A 21,896-nucleotide genomic window follows, 5' to 3' on the forward strand; every position below is an offset into this window, starting at 1 on the left:
CATGTGTCATAGACAGCCAAAACGTTGCCCACTATGACCCAATTATGTTGTGGGGAAATAAGAATTTGTTCTTAACTGCCTTGCCTAGTTAAAAATGTAAAATAAAATAACAATGATTTAAGACTTTCAAATATTCAAATATTGAATTCAAATATAACACTGGAATCACCAAGTTGACAGGAAATAAGACGAGTCACACTTTGCAGCTCTCCTTGTCTAGCATTTATCTATTTATTCAACCATGAAAAAAGGACATTTCAGTTAAACGCAGACCTTTCTTGGGGATGACGATAAGACACTGATTACTTCTAGCAGTGCAAATGATGAGCTTGTGGCAGCACAGACAGCCTCCAACATCCAGTTAAAACCATTCCAAAGATAAAAGGTTACGGACCAAGACGCTACTGGACTTTCCTCCAGGTTTGTGGTTTTTTCTTCTTCAGTTTGATCAAATCAACATTTTGGGGGTAGAGACATTACCTGAAGAGCTGGAGGACATGTTTGGGGAAAAATAAAAAATAAATAAAAAATAAAAATAAAAAAATAAGGTGGTTGACAAAATACTCTAGTCAATTAGGGATCATCCCAACAATGATCATATTAACAGTAATAAAAAAAAGAAACATGATCCAGTCGAAATAAATATTACAAGTCATTATGGATTGAATGAACATGTAAGATAATTCTCATTAACGAAAGATCAAAAAAATAACTAAAGTGTCGATATAACATTAAACCAAACAAAGCTAGGAAATCCCAAAACCATGGAAGCCCTCTTACAATGAGCACTTAAAAAGGCATGTCTGCATATCTAACGAAGTTGGGTTTGCGTTGAATATGATACTTCTCAATATACAAAAATCATTTTGCAAACAGTACCGTTCTCCAAAGCAATATCGTTTCATCTATGGTAATAATTGTACTTTTAGAAAAAAGTAAAGATCTAACCAAGAGATATAATAGAAAATGGCAGCCAAGGTGAAGATCCCTTTTATTCATTTGTGAGGACAAGGTGAATAATGAAGGACGGTCGTGTTGTGGTAGTGAAACTGGCCTTGTGTTCTATTGTTACTTTGCGTCACGTTGTGGTGGGAATTATGTCATCATGCTGTGTGTGTGAGTTCTTGTGGTTTCCCTACATTGTGTTGTCATACCATGCTTCGGTGGAGTGACACTGTAGCTGCTATGTGGTGGGACCGGCATAAAAAGGTAAGGTTGGTGTGCTGTTTACCGAGTGGGTGATAATTCTTGGGGGCTGCTAAGCCCACTTAGGGCAGAACAATTCCACTTGGTTATCCATTACTCTGAAGTCTGTTTCTCACATGCTGCAATCATTTTTGACTACTGTGTAACCAACCATTTCCAGAATATACCCATGCAAGCGACGCAGCAAGTAGGCTTGATGTTTTTTTAACTGTTCCAGGCTTTTTTTTTCTCTTTTTTTTTTTAAATAGTCTTCAAATGTCAAAAATGTCATAAAATGCATCTGCAGAAGTAGTTCCATCCACAAAGCGTAATATATAACTGCGTTTCAATTAATTTGATGATATCTGTAGGCCCATGTAAAAGACCAGGGGCATGAACACGGAAGTAGGACGTAAGAACGAGTCACTTGCATGGCGTATTACAGAACAAGACGCAGTGCTTGAAAAATTTAACAATAAATCATTTCCTTTTTCATTGCCAAAGTAGAGTTAAAGTTCAACGGAAATAAAATAGCATTCACATCCACATTTTGCTTGTTATGCTTAAGGTAATCTCAGCGATTCCACGACGGGATTCCACGACGACAGGGATGACGGACAGGTAGTGTTCTTCTCTTTCAGGCTGTGGTGAAGGAGTCAGGAATCAAGGGGTTCAGAGGAAGAGCAGAGAGGATAGGTACAGTATAGAGGCCGATAAGCCAGGGTGAGAAAGATCAAGAACAAAGCGCAGGAGAGAGAAACAGTGATGGAGAGAGTGATAAACGGAGGCTGGAGTTAGCAGGAGCAGCCTCCTTCGCTGACGGGCTGTTCTGGGGTCTTCTCCAGCTTTATGTCAATCACTGGGGAAGGAGGGGTTAAGGACCAACTTGGAGGTCAGACAAGAAAACATGAAGTCCTTTGAAACACTTCCCATCTTCTCAATAGGTTTACAAGCTAGCCAATAGGTGTCTAAATGTTTGAGTACAATCTGTAAGCATTTATATCTACTATTGCCACTGAAAAACATGCATAGTCATACACACAAGTGTGTCTGTGTAGAATAAGGATACTGTCTTCTCTGCTCTTGTCCTGTGTGCTCTCCATGCCAGGGAGGGCAGCAGCCACACGTCGGAACAGCTGCAGGAAAGAGAGAACAGAACTCATCGGTCAGAGTCAGACCACTCCAGTCATCCTGTCCTGACATCCACAGAGGCGCCAGGGCAGCTCTTTGGGCTTCCGATCTTCTTAATGCTTCCAATGACGATGTTTTAAAACAGGCAAACTGTAAGGTTCACCTGTCCAGAGGCTGACACCATAAGAAATGAGACCCCATAGAATCTTTGCGCCTTGAATTTGAGTGAGTTTGATAGGTCAATCATCTAGGATTCTAATCAGCAAATCAGAGCTTATTCTTTTATCTTACAGTTGATTTGAACAGGGGAAACTGCTTGCTTGTTTACTTGCCTGGGGGTTTGAATAAAGCCCTCGTAAATGATCTGTACAGCGTGCATTCCACACAAACCTACTGTAGAGCTCACGATACAATCCAGACTGATTCAAGCTTTGTTCATTCATTGGTTTAAGGTAGACAGCGGTAATCATATACAGTTCCTCTTAAAAGGAGGTAAAATACCATCCAATAAAATTAACCTGCTGGATAGATCATGCATTAAATAGAATCATTTGATAGTGGTTAGAGAAATCTCCTCAAATAAAACCTGGGGTGTGGATCACAAGTCTAAACTCTGTCCCACCCACCAGACCAACTCTGAGCCCACACCTCTACAGGGTGCAAAGAACCCTCTGGTCTTTGGTTATTATGACTGACATGAGATTGGTGGGCAAGGGTTCTGAGACAAATCCAAATCCAAGGAGCCCATTTAGTGTAAATACAAGCCAGTGTTCAACACAGTGATATGCACACGTGTGAGAGAAGCTATCAGAAGAAAGCGTGAGCACTGCACACGTGTGAGAGAAGCTATCAGAAGAAAGCGTGAGCACTGCACACGTCACACACACGCACGCTGTGCTCTACCTGTTTGACATTGTAGCCTGTCTTTGCACTTGTTTCAATAAAAAGAACATTCAGCTCTTTGGCTCTCTGTTCCCCTTCCTCTGTGGTTATCTGTCTGTGATGACACACGACAATGGACAAACACACACACACACACACGAACGAGAAAACGAAAAAGAGAATGAACATCATGAAGTGAAGGATGAACATGCCGTGTCTCCTCCTGCTCCTCCTCCTGCAACCTCTGCTCTGTCGAGTGCCCACACAGCTCCTACTTCATCAACACCTCAGAGTACCACCTCAGCTCCTGGTTCAATACACCATATAGGATTCAAATGAAAAGCACTTAAATCTAAAATGGTCATCAATGGGTATTACAGAACGGTGTGCCTGTGCAAGTCACTTCAGAACTTCTAAATGACCTTACATATAAGGATTGGGCTAAACTAAACCTACCCATGCAGCATTACTGCAGCATTTGACCCTTAACCCCTGAACATGGGTGACCTTTCGAGGATGAGCCGAGGCAGCAGCAGTAGAAGCATGGACGGAGAGCACGACTCAGTCACAAACTCACCTGCTTAACGTTGTAACCTGCTTTAGCACTAGTCTCAATAAACATTACATTTAGCTCTTTGGCCTTCCTCTCACCCTCTTCAATAGCAACTTGCCTGTGGTAGGTAGATAAGAGGGTTAAACATGAACAGCATACAGTCAGCTCATATAGAATCTAAAACCAATAATACAACACAGCAGTCAATACAGTAAACATGGGAATAGAAATTCAAAGCAGATGTTTTAAGGTGAAAAGGGGTTATAGTGGAAAACCATGTGTTAAACTAAAAAGCATCGGTTTGGCGATCACAATTGTTTGAACACACAAATGGATAAGACTTGCTATGATCAGTTGAACCTCTGAATAATTATAATATATCTAGGTCGTGCTAAACTGGAAAGAGTGTGTGGTCTATTCAACTCCAGACAGTTCCGTCTCTAGATGGCCTGTATCAAGGGAAGAGGTTTGACCTCTTGTGGCCAACAAGTCCCTGGTCAGCTGTACCTAGAGGACAGCGTTTCCCACTCAACACAGCAGGGCCTAAAGGTCTGACTTAAAAATGAAAAATAAACGCTCTACAGTTACAGTCAGTGGATTCAGTAGTATGTAGAGAGCCCTAATGTAGAGAGCCCTCCAGGACTTGGGGCCTCATCTAGAAAATTTTGCGCCAGATCTCGCGCAAAAGATGGCATTTATAAAACTGAACGCGAGAATGTGCTTATCCTCCTGCAAACTTTACACCATGAGTACACAGTTTCTACTCGTTGAAGTAATGCATTGCAAGAAGGAGCAGGACTATATGATATATAATATACAATGACACATTAACAAAACAGGTAGCTGAATATACTGTAATAAAAAGAGCCAATCATCAGTTAGTGCGAAGAGCCTAAATCCATTTATTTTAGCTTTGCATTCTAAAGTAATTACAGGTCCACAACTTGCAATTGCTTTCGTCTTTCAGAAACGGTCAGACTATAGAAAATGTCACGACAAAATAAAACATTCTATCAACACCTCCAAAGACACTTGAACAAGTTCGCCATTGCCATTTTCTTTAGTGGCCATCTTGGCCTAATTCTAATACTTCCACAGTGTACAGCAAATAAGGGTGTTATCGACACCATAGAAGGTGAATGAAGGGCGTTTTTCAGGCGTGCAGTTTTATGACAGGTCTGATTTATAATGGAAAACATGCGTATGCATGTACAGCACGCATCTAGTTTAGAAATCTATATTTTTGTGCACACGCAGTCTTCTCAGAAATGGCACACAAAGATATTTAGTGTAAAATTGACTCAACTGTTATGAGGCCCCTGGTCTGAAGAGCTCTACAGGCTTACTGACACTAGACTGACTTTAGCCTTCAGTTATTATGTCACTCACACCTTTTGTCTGCAAGGTCCGTCTTGTTTCCCACCAGCATGATGATGACATCACTTCCTCTCTCCGTTCTGACATCATCAATCCATTTTGTGGTTTGCTGGAAAGAGTTGACATCTGATACAGGAGGGAGAGAGGGAGGAGAGAATAAATGTTAATCTCCATTCAGGTTGTGACAAGTACAGACTTGTGGTGATAAGCAGAACGACAGAGACAGTAACAAATATACAGAGAATGTGACAAGTAAGCTCATTAAACAAAGTAAATCCAGCTCCCAGTTCCTATCCAGATGTAAGAGCCAAATGGGTTAAATAGTACATCTTTGTTTCAAATGAATAATGAATCTGTTGTGTGTTTGCTATTAATCCCCTGTCAAGTGTGTGTAGCCCCCTCTACAGGTTGATGCAGAATACAGTTAAAAGCTACAGACTCCAAGGCCTACTGGTAGAGACTGGAATGGCAGCTCAGTGTTTTCACAATACCAGACTATCCTTACTGTGCCATATGGTTATTTTTTGGTTTGAATTATTAGAATTTGTTTTGTTAGTTCTCTTTATATTTTGTAACCAGAAGAATGACAAATAAATGTATTATTTTTCAACTTGAATCAAACTCTGGACATTGGATTTGCATGAGTCAAGACTAACACTTCACCACTCAATTGTGGCGAAAGGATTAGGATGATAATTGTTTTGGGACAATTAAATTGGATAATTTAGCCACTACACCCTCCATCCATCTAGGCTACTATGTTATCTATCCATATCCTTGTATTCTGCCTGTCTGTTTATCCCATAGACCAGGGGTACTCAACTCATTCCCTATGGAGGTCCGGAGCCTGCTGGTTTTCTGTTCTACCTGATAATTAATTGCACCCACCTGGTGTCCCAGGTCTAAATCAGTCCTTGATTAGAGGGGAACAACTAAAACCAGCAGTGAAACTGGCTTCAGGGTCCAGAGTTGAGTTTGAGGGCCATAGACTGTATATATGTATTTAACAGTCTATCCTCTATCCAGCTGGAGGTGGTGTCTGTTTTTCCTGTAGTGACAGTCAGACTTCCTCCCCGGAGAGCCAGTTAAATAGATGTCTATTGATTTTCCTCTAGCCCATGTCTGCTTTTATCTCCCCCTAATGGCCAATCATCTAACGGACACATTGTAGGAGAGAGACTTAAAATTGAGTGAAAACTGAACATTGTTATTTCATGTCGGGCAAAAATAGGCCCCTGAAGCAACATCAAAGCTGCCGATACCAATTATTTCTAACGAAACGAATAAGACACTTCATTGTTTTGTATATGGGTGACAAACCTAAGTCATGGTTGCCATGGACAAAAAAGAACAGTCCAGAAAAATAAAGATGGGGAAGGATTGAAAAGAAATTGGATTGCTCTGTTGGAAAAAAACAGGAAATCATCAAGGAAACTTCTAAACTATTGACACATTTAACTGCTTTTTACAATAAACAAATTTCACCAACTGATTTTTGCTATTGAAAGCTATTTGGTCTGTAGCCTAATTAGGTTGTATGTATGCTACCGAATGCTTTGTCATTCTGGTATCAATTAACAAACTAATACCTGTCTATTTAATACGGAAACATTCACACACTACAATCACGCAAAAAGCTGACCAAATAAAGAAGAAGTGGACACAAAAAAAGAGGGGGAGGAAAACATCACAAACACGAAAAGGGGACAGAAGGCATCAGGTACAGAGGAAAAAACAGAAAAGGGACTTGAACCAGTAGCAAAAAATGAGGTGATGTTTTTTGTTCTGATTGGTATCCTTCCATCACTTTTCCATCAGTAGGGACCGCACTCACTTGTGATGTCATAGACTACCACGGCCACGGTGGAGTCTCGTATGTAGCTAGGGATCAGACTCCGGAAGCGCTCCTGGCCGGCTGTGTCCCAAAGCTGCAGCCTCACCTGAGCAGCACGTTAGCACCAGCACACAGGGAGAGAAGGAGAAGGAGAGAGGGGCAAGAGGAAGAGGTGGTGGTAAGAGAGGGGAGAACTGGATGAGGGTTGAAGGGGGCGAGGAGGGGCACGCACGCACGTCGAGTGGGCGGGGCGCGGAGGGGAGTACCTACTTGTGATGTCGTATACTACGACAGCGGCAGCGGAGTCTCGGATATAACTGGGGATGAGGCTACGGAAACGCTCCTGCCCAGCCGTATCCCACAGCTGCAACCTGATCTGTGGCGGATGGGAGGAGAAATAAAATAAAATGGAAAAGGAAAGGATGAAAAGTAGATGAGAAAAGGAAAACATGAGGTAAGAAACCAAAAAGAAATAAAACAAATCAACTTCTGAAGGAGAGAAAAGGAGAGAGTAAGAGAGAACGAGAGAAAGAGAGAGAGAAAGAAGGCTGCATGCATGGAGTGTGTGACCATAGGAGGAATGGTGAGGCCCAGGGGAATCATGGGTACTAGGCCTCATTTCTAAAAGGTTCTTCTCTCGTTCACGCTAGATATTGAATTTCAGCACGAGAATGAACCGAATATGAGCAGATAGGAAAAAGGGAAGAAAAGAATGACAGAGTTTGTATGGAGGAGAGAAAGCTAGCAGGAAGGAAGAGGCAGGATCCAATCCCAGCCCAGGACAGGGCAGCTCTCCAGCTTCTTTTATGGCGCTAGTGTGTGTGCGTGCGTGCGTGCGAGAACCTGGGCCAGGACAAAACACAGTTAGAGCAGACAGTCAGGTCACAGGATACCCAGCATCCCCAAAGTCCCAGAAACCACTATTGGCAAAAATGCAGTAAAGACTCAGAGACCTGTGTGATTGAGTGGGGGTGCGTACATACCAATGAATGGGTAAATCTTTACATTTCAAAAAGAGACATTTTCTAAATCACTATAATGCAATTTAACATTACTCAGCAAAAGTAACACCAGAGTCATGACTAACACACTCACTAAAATATTCTCTCAATCAGCATAACATCCCAATCAGCACATTACCACTTTATATGACAATTTCAAGAGAGATAGATTTAAAAAGGAGAAAGTAACACTTACTGTTCGGTCTTCGAGGTACATGGTTTTTGACAGGAAATCTATTCCTATTGTGGCCTGGAAACGAGAAAGAATTAAAAGAATGAGAACATTTCTGACAATGATGGTAGATTGATAAGGCTTCAGTACTGTAGTTAGACTAAACTAAAATGAAGGAACAAACAGATTGCCTAGTCGAGCCCAGCACTAACAGACCTAATTCAATTGGCTAATCATAAAGACAGACTAGCTGAATGAAGTGTGTTAGTGTTGGTCTGGAGCAAGTCTGCCCACCCTGTTGTAGGACCAGGACTAAGGTTAGGCATTGAGATCAACGGTGTAGTAAACCTAGCCCTGACTACCATATACAGACTCAATGGTGTCTGTGTGGTCTAGCCTCACCTGGTAGGTGTTGTCGAAGCTGTCGTACATGAACCTGGTAATCAATGAAGTCTTCCCCACTGAAAAACACAAGACACGAGTTAGGCCCAACATGGCTACATAAGGACACAGAAGTCTGGATCGCTGTCATTTTCCCCAATTTGATGTATTTTTAGGAACCCAGTCGGGGTCTCAACTTACTGTTGCGTTAGAATTACACAAGGTACAATTTTGAAAGTTGGTTGTGCATCTGCAGTTTTCCTCTTGATATAAGTCACTTAATGACTAAAATAACATGCGCACAGTATTTGGGATAGTAGCTCAGGTCTCAGCTCAGGTCTTATTCGGGATACACCGTTTACATGCACCTTTGATATCCCGCCTCACGAGTATCACTGACCATGAATTAACACAATATTCCTCCTTTAAGTATATTGGTTAAAGGAATAGTAACTGAAATATAAACACTGATGGTAAGCCTATAACCACTCACATGTAGAGTAATACTATATAAACTCACAGAATTATGCATTTCTTGCAGTTAAATTACACAACAAATGTTAGCGGAGAACAAACAGGAGTGGAGAAATATAATTTCTTTCTTTCAGCATCTCTTGAGAAAACACATTACACACACATTATCTTTGACACTTATGCAAGCAGACTGTATTTTAACCACAAAATATGCACCCAAGACTAACCGAAGTCTTAACAGAAATAGGTTTCGTCATTTACTCAGCTTTTAATTTCCTTAAAACCGGTCAAAGTGATGGCATTTGGACATTTTGCACAGGACCGATCTTTCCACTCTTTTAGAGTTGGTGTTTTTCCCCGGTCCCTAAATGAAACGGACAACTTTACCGGTGTTACCAAGATGAACAATGCCTTCATTCTATTTATGTGAAACATTCTGCTGATCATTACTCTATTTAGTCTTCTGGGCAACAAGTTATGACAGAAGAGAAACTACATGCATCAAATTATAGTTGACAAACAAATGGCCTACCAAATATCAGACATTATAAGCAGAAACGTGTGTAAATTAGGGTGAAATTAGCCAGTAGTAAATTACAGAATTATTATGGTGAGCAAAATGGGCAGGTAGCCTACTTTATGAAGTGATTTGTTTGACAATCAGATGAAAACATCACAACACCCATGAAATGCTTCACTGAGCCTGTGTAGACCGCAACAGTAAAGGGGATAAGATGTTAACAAGCCACAGTATCCCGTCTTAGATCAGCCAATCCCAGGCATCTTATCCAGGTTTCTCATAACCGGGATACAAGCTTCCTCAGGTTATTGTAAATGGGATATGATGTTTATGTGCATCAACTCAAAAACAGTACTTTAGTATCCAAAACAATAACAGGACATTGGTGTGCATGTAAATGTGGTCACTGACAGTCACTCAGTCTAGCCAGCCATAGTTACTTTTAGTATTCATGGCCGAATTACCGACCAGGCACATGAACAGGGGCCCCGGCCTCCAGTGGGCCTCTTATTTTGTTAATCATTTTTCTCAGATATCATATTAACATGGCAAAATGTGGAGAATTGAAGGAAATTAGCTGTACCTCTGCACCAAAAAAAATGCTCTGTAAAGCAAACTTATTTGTTTATCTTTAGTCTATAAAATACTTTTTCTGCTAACAGATCCCTCTGTAAGTATGAAATGATAGTGCTGAGTTAATGAGAGTTAACGTGTAGCAGCTAATTGTTTCGCTAACATGCTATGGGTCTGTAGATGGACTGTGGTGAATTAAGCGACAAGAGCCATGATAAGTGCTGGGGCCATTTTCGCTTGTTTCTGCTGTTCTCTTGTTTCTGCTGTTCTCGATTTCAGAGTTTTTAAAATTGTATAGAAATGTAGTACATGACCCACTCAGGACAAAACTAAAAGTCAATCCCTGGCTATGGCCCTGATTAGTCTTGAAGAGTAAATAACACCAGTAGTGCTGGCAGAACAGACATAGTACTACACACCTCCCCAGACCAGTGTGGAGTGAGTCATTTCACATAGCGAACATAAGACATGTTCTAGCCTGATTTGGTCCTGCAATCCTCCAAACCCAGCAACTCCTCAGACAATTTGCTGAGGTGCACCATCTGTTTTCTGGCCAAAGCCCACAGCTCACCACTACCTTATGACTTGACTCCACCAACCAAGAGGCCTGGAGTAAGAGTCCATGAGGAGCCGTCTGCCAAGTCTGCACTTTAAGGGAGAGATCAGTAAAAAATGCCATACAAAATCCTGAAGGGTTTTTGAATTGACTTAAGAAAAAGAAAAAAAACTCCAAGGAATGCTGGGAGATTCTCAGTGTCGACCCAGACATAACGTCCTGGCATTTAAACCATACTTGATTTTCAAAATGTTTGCATACTATTAAACATCCTATTTTTGCATACTGAGAATGCATTGTGTGTGAATGCATTGTTTCCCGCCATTTGTTGATTTTGGTAGCGCATCCCCATATCTAACTGATCAGCTGTTGTCAAAGCCGAAATGAGTATGACATCCGGGCATTTAAAAGTATAAAAAAAATATTTTTGCATACTCAAAAACAGCCAAGTACAGTGAGTTTACAAAATAAATTATGAACACCTGCTCTTTCCATGACAGTTTTCACCTGGTCAGTCTATTAATGTCAATTAACCTAGATCTCTGCCACCAACTCCCCCTCACTGTTTCTCCCTCGCCCTGCACTGGCATGTGACAACACCTCAAGGGAAATTGGGGAGGGATTAAAACAGGGAGAAATAAAAATACAAAAAAAAAATTTTGAATTTTGTTTCATTGCTCCAGTCTACCACATGGTGGAATGCACAAGTATTCATTTCCAATAGAACCTCCCCCTCCCTGTATATCTCTCCCAACCCCTATATCATACTACCACTGTTGCTCATGGCTGGTCAGGCCTCAACTCATGGATCCTGAGCAGAGCTCTCCATAACACAGCAGTGTTCAGAATCACAGTGCACACAGGCCTCTAAGCAATCTATCTGTACCATCGATCGAGATATCTACACACGCACGAATGTGTGCCAGATTTGGGGTCAGAGGGAGCGATCTAGAGGCCTTATGCCTTCTCTCACTCCATTCTCTTCATCACAATGTAGTTGGCATGACATAGTCTTCTCTTTGTGACCAGACAAATACCAAACTCTTTTCAATAACCCATTCCTCAGACAATATGCCTAATCTCGTTCTGCCTGGTTCTCTCCTGATAGCAAACAGACAATCAAAATGGGCATCAATGGAAGTTAAATACAGACAGACTTGAAGAGGTGACCTCTAAAATATGACAATGAGTGGTCCCATGGCGGCTTTTTTTCTGTGGGCAGAGCAATGAAACTGAAAAGTTCTCCTTGAATGCAAGAGAATGGAGCAGTTCTCACGCCATTGAGTGTACATAGATGAAAAGCAGGACATGTGACACCAATCCCCAGCATGGGCTAAGTATGGAAGGGAAGATAAGAGTGACATTCTTGTGACAGGAATGCCAGATGGCAAAGGTTCCCAATTACAGTTAAATCATTCTGTGGAGCCACTAACGCTGACCAGTGTATGAAAATGCCATGATTTGACAGAATACCTTGTAGCTGCCAAAGGGAGAAATGGAGGGAGAGAGGCAGAGAAAACAAAATGGCTGGATTCCCAATCAAGCGGTACAGCTCTCCCCATAACCCATATTAAAACTAAATCAGTCGCATACACATATTTAGATGTTTTCACAGGTGTAGCGAAATGTTTGTTCCTAGCTGCACTTACATTGCAGTAATATATGTCAATAAAAACATGCAAATCTCCCCCTCAAAAGGAAGGAATTAATAAATATTAGAACGAGCAATGTCAGAGTCCGGGATATAAATATATATGTATATGATGGTGTGTATAAACATTATGGGCAGTATACAAATAGTAAAGGTGTGTACAGCAGTAGTTCTATAGAATAGGCCTTGACTAGAATACAGTGGATACACAGAGTACAAAACATTAAAAACACCTGCTCTTTCCATGACCGACTGAGGTGAAAGCTATGATCCCTTATTGGTGTCACTTGTTAAATTCACTTCAAATCAGGGTAGAAGGATTTTTAAGCCCTGAGACATGATTGTGTGTGTGCCATTCAGAGGGTGGATGGGCAAGACAAAATATTTAAGTGCCTTTGATCGGGTATGGTAGTATGTGCCAGAAGCACCAGTTTCTGCCAAGAACTGCAACACTGCCGAGTTTCAGTCAACAGTTTCCTGTTTGTATCAAGAATGGTCCACCACCCAAAGGACATCCAGCCAACTTGACAACTGTGGGAAGCATTAGAGTCCACGTTGGCCAGCATCCCTGTGGAACACTATCGACACCTTGTAGAGTCCATGCCGCGACGAATGGAGGCTGTTCTGAGGGCAAAAGCAACTCAATAATGGGCAGGTGTTCGTACACTATGTACCAAATATTAAGAGGCAGTTGACTAAAGTTCAGGGCAGGGAATTGGCCAGAGACCGGCTAGCAGTGAATAACAGTCTGATGGCCTGGAGTTGCTGTACCAGGCGATGATACAGCTCAACGGGATGCTCTCAATGGTGCATTTGAAGAAGTCCATGAGGGGCTTAGGGACCAAGCAGAATTTCTTCAGCCTCCTTGTGCCTTCCTCACCACACCATCTGTGGTACTCCTTAAAATTAGAAGATAGGACTTGACTCATTCCATGCCCCACCTCTACCATTCCGGAGAGGAAAACCATAACCTTTTTGAGTTCAGGACTGCCCCCTTCCCCATTTTTCTGGGCAGAGGGTTCAGTGCTGCTTGGGAGGAGGGTATGCACTACACAGGGCAGACCAGCTGGGATTGAGAGAGACCCCACCCAAAGACTGAGGGGACTAGACTAGAGGTCAACCGATTAAATCGGAATGGACGATTAATTAGGGCCGATTTCAAGTTTTCATAACAATCGGAAATCTGTATTTTTGGGCGCCAATTTGGCCGATTGTTTTTAAAAAAAATGTACACCTTTATTTAACTAGGCAAGTCAGTTAAGAACACATTCTTATTTTCAATGACTGCCTAGGAACGGTGGGTTAACTGCCTCGGTTCAGGGGCAGAATGACAGATTTTCACCTTGTCAGCTCGGGGGATCCTATCTTGCAACCTTACAGTTAACAAGTCCAACGCTATAACGACCTGCCTCTCTCTCGTTGCACTCCACAAAGACTGCCTGTTACGTGAATGCAATAAGCAAGTTGCTAGCTAGCTAGCAATAAACTTATCTTATAAAAACAAGCAATCAATCATAATCACTAGTTGATGGTATTACTAGATATTATCTAGCGTGTCCTGCGTTGCATATAATCTAACTGAGCATACAAGTATCTAAGTTTCTAACTGAGCAGTGGTAGGCAGAAGCAGGCGCTTAAACATTCATTCAAACAGCACTTTCTTTGCATTTTGCCAGCAGCTCTTCGTTGTGCATCGAGCATTGCACTGTTTATGGCTTCAAGCCTATCAACTCCCGAGATGAGGCTGGTGTAACCGAAGTGAAATGGCTAGCTAGTTAGCGCGCGCTAATAGCGTTTCAAACATCACTCGCTCTGAGCCTTGGAGTGGTTGTTTCCCTTGCTCTGCATTGGTAACGCTGCTTAGAGGGTGGCTGTTGTCGTTGTGTTCCTGGTTCGAGCCCAGGGAGGAGCGAGGAGAGGGACGGAAGCTATACTGTTACACTGGCAATACTAAAGTGCCTATAAGAACAAAGGTTCATGAAATACAAATGGTATCGAGGGAAATAGTCCTATAATTCCTATAATAACTACAACCTAAAACTTATTACCTGGGAATATTCAAGACTCATGTTAAAAGGAACCACCAGCTTTCATATGTTCTCATGTTCTGAGCAAGGAACTTGAACTTAAACAATTTCTTACATAGCACATATTGCACTTTTACTTTCTTCTCCAACACTGTTTTTGCATTATTTAAACCAAATTGAACATGTTTCATTATTTATTTGAGGCTAAATTGATTTTATTGATTTATTATTTCAGTTAAAATAAGTGTTCATTCAGTATTGTTGTAATTGTCATAATTACAAATAAAAACATTGTAAAAAAAAGAATAAAAATGGCCGATTAATCAGTATCGACTTTTTTTTGGTCCTCCAATAATCGGTATCGGAGTTGAAAAATCATAATCGGTCGACCTCTGGACTAGACAGCTGACAGAAGAAGGAAAACATGTCTACTCTAGGAGTCAATATGAAGACGACCCACATGTTAGAAGATACTGCTGCAGACAATGACACAGTGAAGACATCTACTGTATGCATGCGTGTGCCCTGACTGCACTGGGGACTTGTTCTACTCAAGCTCAAAGTGTGGTCAGAAAGGGTGCTTTGGCCAATGTGTATTGTAGTCACGCGAGTCAGTAATGTACATATTTACGTCAATTGAAATTTTGGCCTGATATCTCCACTTCAGGTCTCTTCAATGAGAATAGACTAAGATGGTCTGCAGTTAGGAAAGTTAAAAAGAACGTTAGATTTATAGGCCCACCACTTCCAAAAAAACAAAACGCATATTTGGTCTTTCCTTTAATAAATAGAAACATGCTTACATGTCTGCTAGCAAGAGAGCTGTTTGTTTTTAGCATTCTTTTTACTTACCAGGTAAGTTGTCTAAGAGGTGAGAACACTATCAACAACCCAGGAAAGAGTTTCTGGGGAGATGAGTAGTTCAACAAGCCAACTGGATGCTGGGGATGATTAGGTGGCCAGAGTAATACGATGGCCAGGTTGGAAATTGGGAACCAGTCAATAATCTCATAATTATAGGGAAGGTAGGCCTAACTTGGGAGGGTCTGGGTTTAGGACCAGGCCATCCTTTCAAATAAGCAAGAAGTAATTACACTGATACGATCTAATGGCGAAAACACCTGAGAAGTAGTCACTTAAATCTAGACCCATTGCCATACGCGTCTGTGGACACAGACATGTCAGTCAAAAACATATGAGTGTGAAGTCTGTCGTTTGTGTGTTTCCCAGCGGTGAGGGACTTAAACTGACTAGACCTAATGTGTGCACACTCTGATCCAGTGTTCACCTCTCACACCAGTGCAGAAATCCCTGCTTACATAAATAGTTGCGAAGGGTCAGAGGTCAGGCTTCATTCCTCTGGGACAGAACACAAAATAAATCACAGCAGTATATTATCCACATTTACTCCTCCCTTCCCCCAGTCTCAACAGAAACACATCACACACGTTTGTCAGCAGCACAAACAAAACACATAAACCTCATTAAAATGTAGCATGGGTTCTGGTTAGGAGGGGGATGTTTGTTGCTGACAGTGGTGTATAGGATACACTATTTTATAGCCTTGCCTACAATGAAAGGAACCGATTGACTTCTAGCCCACCTCCATACTAGAGGTTGACCGATTATGATTTTTCGATACCGATTATTGGAGGACCAATAAAAGCCGATATCGATTAAATCTGACGATTTTTTGTTGTTGTTGTAATAATGACAATTACAACAACACTGAATGAACACTTATTTTAACTTGATGTTCTGAAAGGGCTGCAAAACCTGGACCCATTCAAATCAGCTGGGCTTGACAATCTGGACACCATTTCTGAAACTGTCCGCCGCCATTGTCGCAACCCCTATAACCAGCCGGTTCAACCTCTCCTTCGTATCATCTGAGATCCCCAAGGATTGGAAAGATGCCGCAGTCATCCCCCTCTTCAAAAGGGGGAGACACCCTGGACCCAAATTGTTACAGACCTATATCCATCATGCCCTGCCTATCTAAGTTATTCGAAAGCCAAGTCAACAAACAGATCACTGACCATCTCGAATCCCACGGTACCTTCTTCGCTGTGCAATCCGGTTCCCGAGCCAGTCACGGGTGCACCTCAGCCACGCTCAAGGTACTAAACGATATCATAACCGCTATCGATAACAAAGACAGTACTGTGCAGCCATTTTCATCGACCTGGCCAAGGCTTTCGACTCTGTCAATCACCATATTCTTATCGGCAGACTCTGTAGCCTCGGTTTTTCTAATGACTGCCTTGCCTGGTTCACCAACTACTTTGCAGACAGAGTTCAGTGTGTCAAATCGGAGGGCATGTTGTCCGGTCCTCTGGCAGTCTCTATGGGGGTACCACAGGGTTCAATTCTCGGGCCGACTCTTTTCTCTGTATATATCAATGATGTTGCTCTTGCTGCGGACGATTCCCTGATCCACCTCTACGCAGACGACACCATTCTGTATACTTGTGGCCCTTCCTTGGACACTGTGCTATCTAACCTCCAAACGAGCTTCAATGCCATACAACACCCCTTCCGTGGCCTCCACCTGCTCTTAAACGCTAGTAAAACCAAGTGCATGCTTTTCAACCATTCGCTGCCTGCACCCGCACGCCTGACTAGCATCACCACCCTGGATGGTTCCGACCTAGAATATGTGGACATCTATAAGTACCTAGGTGTCTGGCTAGACTGCAAACTCTCCTTCCAGACCCATATCAAACATCTCCAATCGAAAATCAAATCTAGAGTCGGCTTTCTACTTCGCAACAAAGCCTCCTTCACTCACGCCTCCAAACTTACCCTAGTAAAACTGACTATCCTACCGATCCTCGACGATGGAAGCTATTTTGTAGATGACAATACTCTACTCAGCAAACTGGATGCAGTTTATCACAGTGCCATCCATTTTGTTACTAAAGCATGTTATACCACCCACCACTCCGACCTGTATGCTCTAGTCGGCTGGCCCTCGCAACATGTTCTCAACTAACATCAAGGCGGTGGCCCGTTCCTGTAGGTTCATGCTCTACAACATCCGCAGAGTACGACCCTGCCTCACACAGGAAGTGGCGCAGGTCCTAATCCCGGCACTTGTCATCTCCCGTCTGGATTACTGCAACTCGCTGTTGGCTGGGCTCCCTGCCTGTGCCATTAAACCCCTACAACTCATCCAGAACGCCGCAGCCCGTCTGGTGTTCAACCTTCCCAAGTTCTCTCACGTCACCCCGCTCCTCCGCTCTCTCCACTGGCTTCCAGTCGAAGCTCGCATCCGCTACAAGACCATGGTGCTTGCCTACGGAGCTGTGAGGGGAACGGCACCTCAGTACCTCCATGCTCTGATCAGGCCCTACACCCAAACAAGGGCACTGCGCTCATCCACCTCTGGCCTGCTCGCCTCCCTACCACTGAGGAAATACAGTTCCCGCTCAGCCCAGTCAAAACTGTTCGCTGCTCTGGCCCCCAATGGTGGAACAAACTCCCTCACGACGCCAGGACAGCGGAGTCAATCACCACCTTCCGGAGACACCTGAAACCCCACCTCTTTAAGGAATACCTAGGATAGGATAAAGTAATCCTTCTCACCCCCCTTAAAAGATTTAGATGCACTATTGTAAAGTGGCTGTTCCACTGGATGTCATAAGGTGAATGCACCAATTTGTAAGTCGCTCTGGATAAGAGCGTCTGCTAAATGACTTAAATGTAATGTAAATGTAATGTTCGTCGCTAGACCCACTGGCTCCAGGTCATCTACAAGTCTATGCTAGGTAAAGCTCCGCCTTATCTCAGTTCACTGGTCACGACGGCAACACCCACCCGTAGCACGCGCTCCAGCAGGTGTATCTCACTGATCATCCCTAAAGCAAAAATCTCATTTGGCCGCCTTTCCTTCCAGTTCTCTGCTGCCTGTGACTGGAACGAATTGCAAAAATCTCTGAAGTTGGAAACTTTTATCTCCCTCACCAACTTTAAACATCTGCTATCTGAGCAGCTAACCGATCGCTGCAGCTGTACATAGTTCATCGGTATATAGCCCACCCAATTTACCTACCTCAGCCCCATACTGTTATATATATATATATATATATATATATATATTACTATATTATTTACTTTACTTATTTACTTTTCAGCTCTTTTGCACACCAGTATCTCTACCTGCACATGTTCATCTGATCATTTATCACTCGTGTTAATCTGCTAAATTGTAATTATTCACTCCTATGGCCTATTTATTGCCTACCTCCTCATGCCTTTTGCACACAATGTACACTGCTCAAAAAAATAAAGGGAACACTTAAACAACACAATGTAACTCCAAGTCAATCACACTTCTGTGAAATCAAACTGTCCACTTAGGAAGCAACACTGATTGACAATAAATTTCACATGCTGTTGTGCAAATGGAATAGACAACATGTGAAAATTACAGGCAATTAGCAAGACACCCCCAATAAAGGAGTGGTTCTGCAGGTGGTGACCACAGACCACTTCTCAGTTCCTATGCTTCCTGGCTGATGTTTTGGTCACTTTTGAATGCTGGCGGTGCTTTCACTCGTGGTAGCATGAAACGGAGTCTACAACCCACACAAGTGGCTCAGGTAGTGCAGCTCATCCAGGATGGCACATCAATGCGAGCTGTGGCAAGAAGGTTTGCTGTGTCTGTCAGCGTAGTGTCCAGAGCATGGAGGCGCTACCAGGAGACAGGCCAGTGCATCAGGAGACGTGGAGGAGGCCGTAGGAGGGCAACAACCCAGCAGCAGGACCGCTACCTCCGCCTTTGTGCAAGGAGGAGCACTGCCAGAGCCCTGCAAAATTACCTCAAGCAGGCCACAAATGTGCATGTGTCTGCTCAAACGGTCAGAAACAGACTCCACGAGGGTGGTATGAGGGCCCGACGTCCACAGGTTGGGGTAGTGCTTACAGCCCAACACCGTGCAGGACGTTTTTCATTTGTCAGAGAACACCAAGATTGGCAAATTCACCACTGGCGCCCTGTGCTCTTCACAGATGAAAGCAGGTTCACACTGAGCACATGTGACAGACGTGACAGTCTGGAGACGCTGTGGAGAACGTTCTGCTGCCTGCAACATCCTCCAGCATGACCGGTTTAGCGGTGGGTCAGTCATGGTGTGGGGTGGCATTTATTTGGGGGGCCGCACAGCCCTCCATGTGCTCGCCAGAGGTAGCCTGACTGCCATTAGGTACCGAGATGAAATCCTCAGAACCCTTGTGAGACCATATGCTGGTGCGATTGGCCCTGGGTTCCTCCTAATGCAAGACAATGCTAGACCTCATGTGGCTGGAGTGTGTCAGCAGTTCCTGCAAGAGGAAGGCATTGATGCTATGGACTTGCCCGCCCGTTCCCCAGACCTGAATCCAATTGAGCACATCTGGGACATCATGTCTCACTCCATCCACCAACGCCACATTGCACCACAGACTGTCCAGGAGTTGGCGGATGCTTTAGTCCAGTTCTGGGAGGAGATCCCTCAGGAGACCATCCGCCACCTCATCAGGAGCATGCCCAGGCGTTGTAGGGAGGTCATGCTATTTTAGTGTTCCCTTTATTTTTTTGAGCAGTGTAGATTATTTCCCCCCCCTACTATGTTATTGACTTGTTTGTTTATTCCATGTGTAACTCTGTGTTATTGTCTGTTCACACTGCTATGCTTTATCTTGGCCAGGTCGCAGTTGCAAATGAGAACTTGTTCTCAACTAGCCTACCTGGTTAAATAAAGGTGAAATAAAATAAATATGTCGCCAAACCCACTGGCTCCAGGTCATCTACAATTCCTTGCTAGGTAAAGCCCCGCCTTAGCTCACTGGTCACCATAGCAGCACCCACCCTTAGCACGCACTCCAGCAGGTATATCGCACTGGTCACCCCCAAAGCCAATTCCTCCTTTGGCCGCCTCTCCTTCCAGTTCTCTGCTGCCAATGACTGGAACGAACTGCAAAAATCACCGAAGCTGGAGACTCATCTCCCTGACTAGCTTTAGGCACCAGCTGTCAGAGCAGCTCACAGATCACTGCACCTGTACATAACACATCTGTAATATCCCATCCAACTACCTCATCCCCATACTGTATTTATTTATCTGACTCATTTGCACCCCAGTATCTCTACTTGCACATTCATCTTCTGCACATCTATCACTCGGGTTTAATTGGTATATTGTAATTACTTCGATACTGTATATAGACTTTTCTACTGTATGTTTGTTTATTCCATGTGTACCTGTGTTGTGTGGAACTGCTTTGCTTTATCTTGGTCAGGTCGCAGTTTAAAATGAGAACTTGTTCTCAACTAGCCTACCTGGTTAAATAAAGGTGAAATAAAAACATATTCAGTAGTATGTAGCAGCTGGCTAACTCGTTAACGTTAATGGTTTTAGTTAACGTCGTTACAACCCGACTACTGACCTGACTGATTGGGTGAACTAGAAACAACGCGTCTCCCAACAGCTTGTTAACTAGCTCGGCTAGTAAGTCTATAAGCCTAAAAAAATGATATGATAGTTAGCCAGGTAAAGCTGCTAACCATTAAGGTTAACTAACGTTTACCAGCTAACGGAAGCTAGCAACAAAGTAGCTAACGTTAACACTTGATATCACGGATAGGTTCAATATCACTGATCGTAGCTATTAAGATCATTTAAATCGCCATGGTCTCTATATCATGGCAGTTGGTGGATATCGATTAAATGAAGGGACTCGCCCATGATGATTGATGGCATTTGCTAGCCATTTAATAGCTAAATTGGCACGCTGATGACTAACGCGTTTTATGTGGTCGTTACCCCACACAGGTCAGTGTTCACTTACCGCTCTGTTCGCCAAGAAAGACCAATTTAAATTTCCTTAGAGGGTTTCCGAAGTCTCCTGCCGCGGACATGACTGCAATGTTGTTAGGCAGGCAAAGGCAAGTTGTAGACTGTGGCCCACAGTGTGGGGATAAAAAACACACTACCCCTTACTTCAGTGAGCTAGCTAAATCCCTACTTGCTAGCCAGCCAGCCCAGTTGACAAGTTGAATGGGTTGTGCCGTAAGAACTAACTAGCTAGCTAACAGCAATAGCAGCAATGCTTCTAAACTGCAATGTCTTGGCTTGACTGGCAATCGGTGAGTTTCTAGCTAAGTAACTAGCTAATAGATACTGGCTTCTTGAACACTCAGCTGACTTGTTTGTGACTCGCTCACGAACTAACTACCTCAGCACTCCCACTCCATCGCTGCTAGCTAGTTGTTTCAGAGGATGTTTGTCACGACCTAATGTGTTCGACGACTGGCACAAGGCTCCACCAATCCAAAGCGACTGTGGCATTCCGATGCAGTGGCGTAAATTACGGGTGTGTTCGCAAATTCACTCTGGAATGCAATGTCAGACTGTGCGGTTCATAAATTCAGAGCGTTTCGCACTCGGGTCCATCAAGCTCTGGCCCAGGGGTAGGGTTCATCCGAGTGTTATGACCTACCAACGACAGTCAAGCACCCAAACTATTGGCTAAAGTTGGCTAGCTACGTCCAGACACAAATGAGAGAACACCTCACGCTGACCATTTTACTCGTCCT

General features: G+C 43.2%; 1 protein-coding gene across 5 annotated transcripts; it reads right to left on the bottom strand.

Annotated features, from left to right (window-relative positions):
• Window positions 1–207: 207 nt before the first annotated feature.
• On the bottom strand, window positions 208–21,871 carry LOC118390221 (ras-related protein Rab-6A-like). 5 transcript variants are annotated; one of them, XR_004826923.2, is made up of 9 exons: window positions 21,149–21,864; window positions 8,538–8,596; window positions 8,160–8,213; window positions 6,963–7,068; window positions 5,143–5,254; window positions 3,776–3,869; window positions 3,220–3,313; window positions 2,255–2,321; window positions 1,962–2,044 (listed from the first exon to the last, which is right to left on the bottom strand). XR_004826923.2 is itself a non-coding variant. In XM_035780565.2 (8 exons), exons 1-8 carry the CDS (start codon window positions 21,216–21,218, stop codon window positions 1,980–1,982), a joined length of 627 nt encoding a protein of 208 aa, XP_035636458.1. In that variant the 5' UTR covers window positions 21,219–21,871; the 3' UTR covers window positions 208–1,979. The 5 variants fall into 5 exon arrangements, 4 of the variants coding, with proteins under 4 accessions (XP_035636458.1, XP_035636457.1, XP_035636456.1 ...); XM_035780565.2 differs by lacking the exons at window positions 3,776–3,869; window positions 6,963–7,068 and adding an exon at window positions 7,233–7,338 and having other exon boundaries at window positions 208–2,044; window positions 21,149–21,871; XM_035780564.2 differs by lacking the exons at window positions 3,220–3,313; window positions 6,963–7,068 and adding an exon at window positions 7,233–7,338 and having other exon boundaries at window positions 208–2,044; window positions 21,149–21,855.
• Between the last annotated feature and the right edge of the window lie 25 nt (window positions 21,872–21,896).

The sequence above is a fragment of the Oncorhynchus keta genome, chromosome 11 (genome assembly GCF_023373465.1).
Source record: "Oncorhynchus keta strain PuntledgeMale-10-30-2019 chromosome 11, Oket_V2, whole genome shotgun sequence".
Lineage (NCBI taxonomy): Eukaryota > Metazoa > Chordata > Actinopteri > Salmoniformes > Salmonidae > Oncorhynchus > Oncorhynchus keta.

Excerpts from the sequence above, each read along its gene's own strand:
- LOC118390221 (XM_035780565.2), bottom strand. The coding sequence starts at position 21,218 with ATGTCCGCGGCAGGAGACTTCGGAAACCCTCTAAGGAAATTTAAATTG. Across the intron at positions 8,597-21,148 it reads CTTTCTTGGCGAACAGAGCG|TGGGGAAGACTTCATTGATT; the intron begins GTAAGTGAACAC and ends TGTGTTTTTCAG. Across the intron at positions 2,045-2,254 it reads GGACAAGAGCAGAGAAGACA|TGATTGACATAAAGCTGGAG; the intron begins GTATCCTTATTC and ends CTCCTTCCCCAG.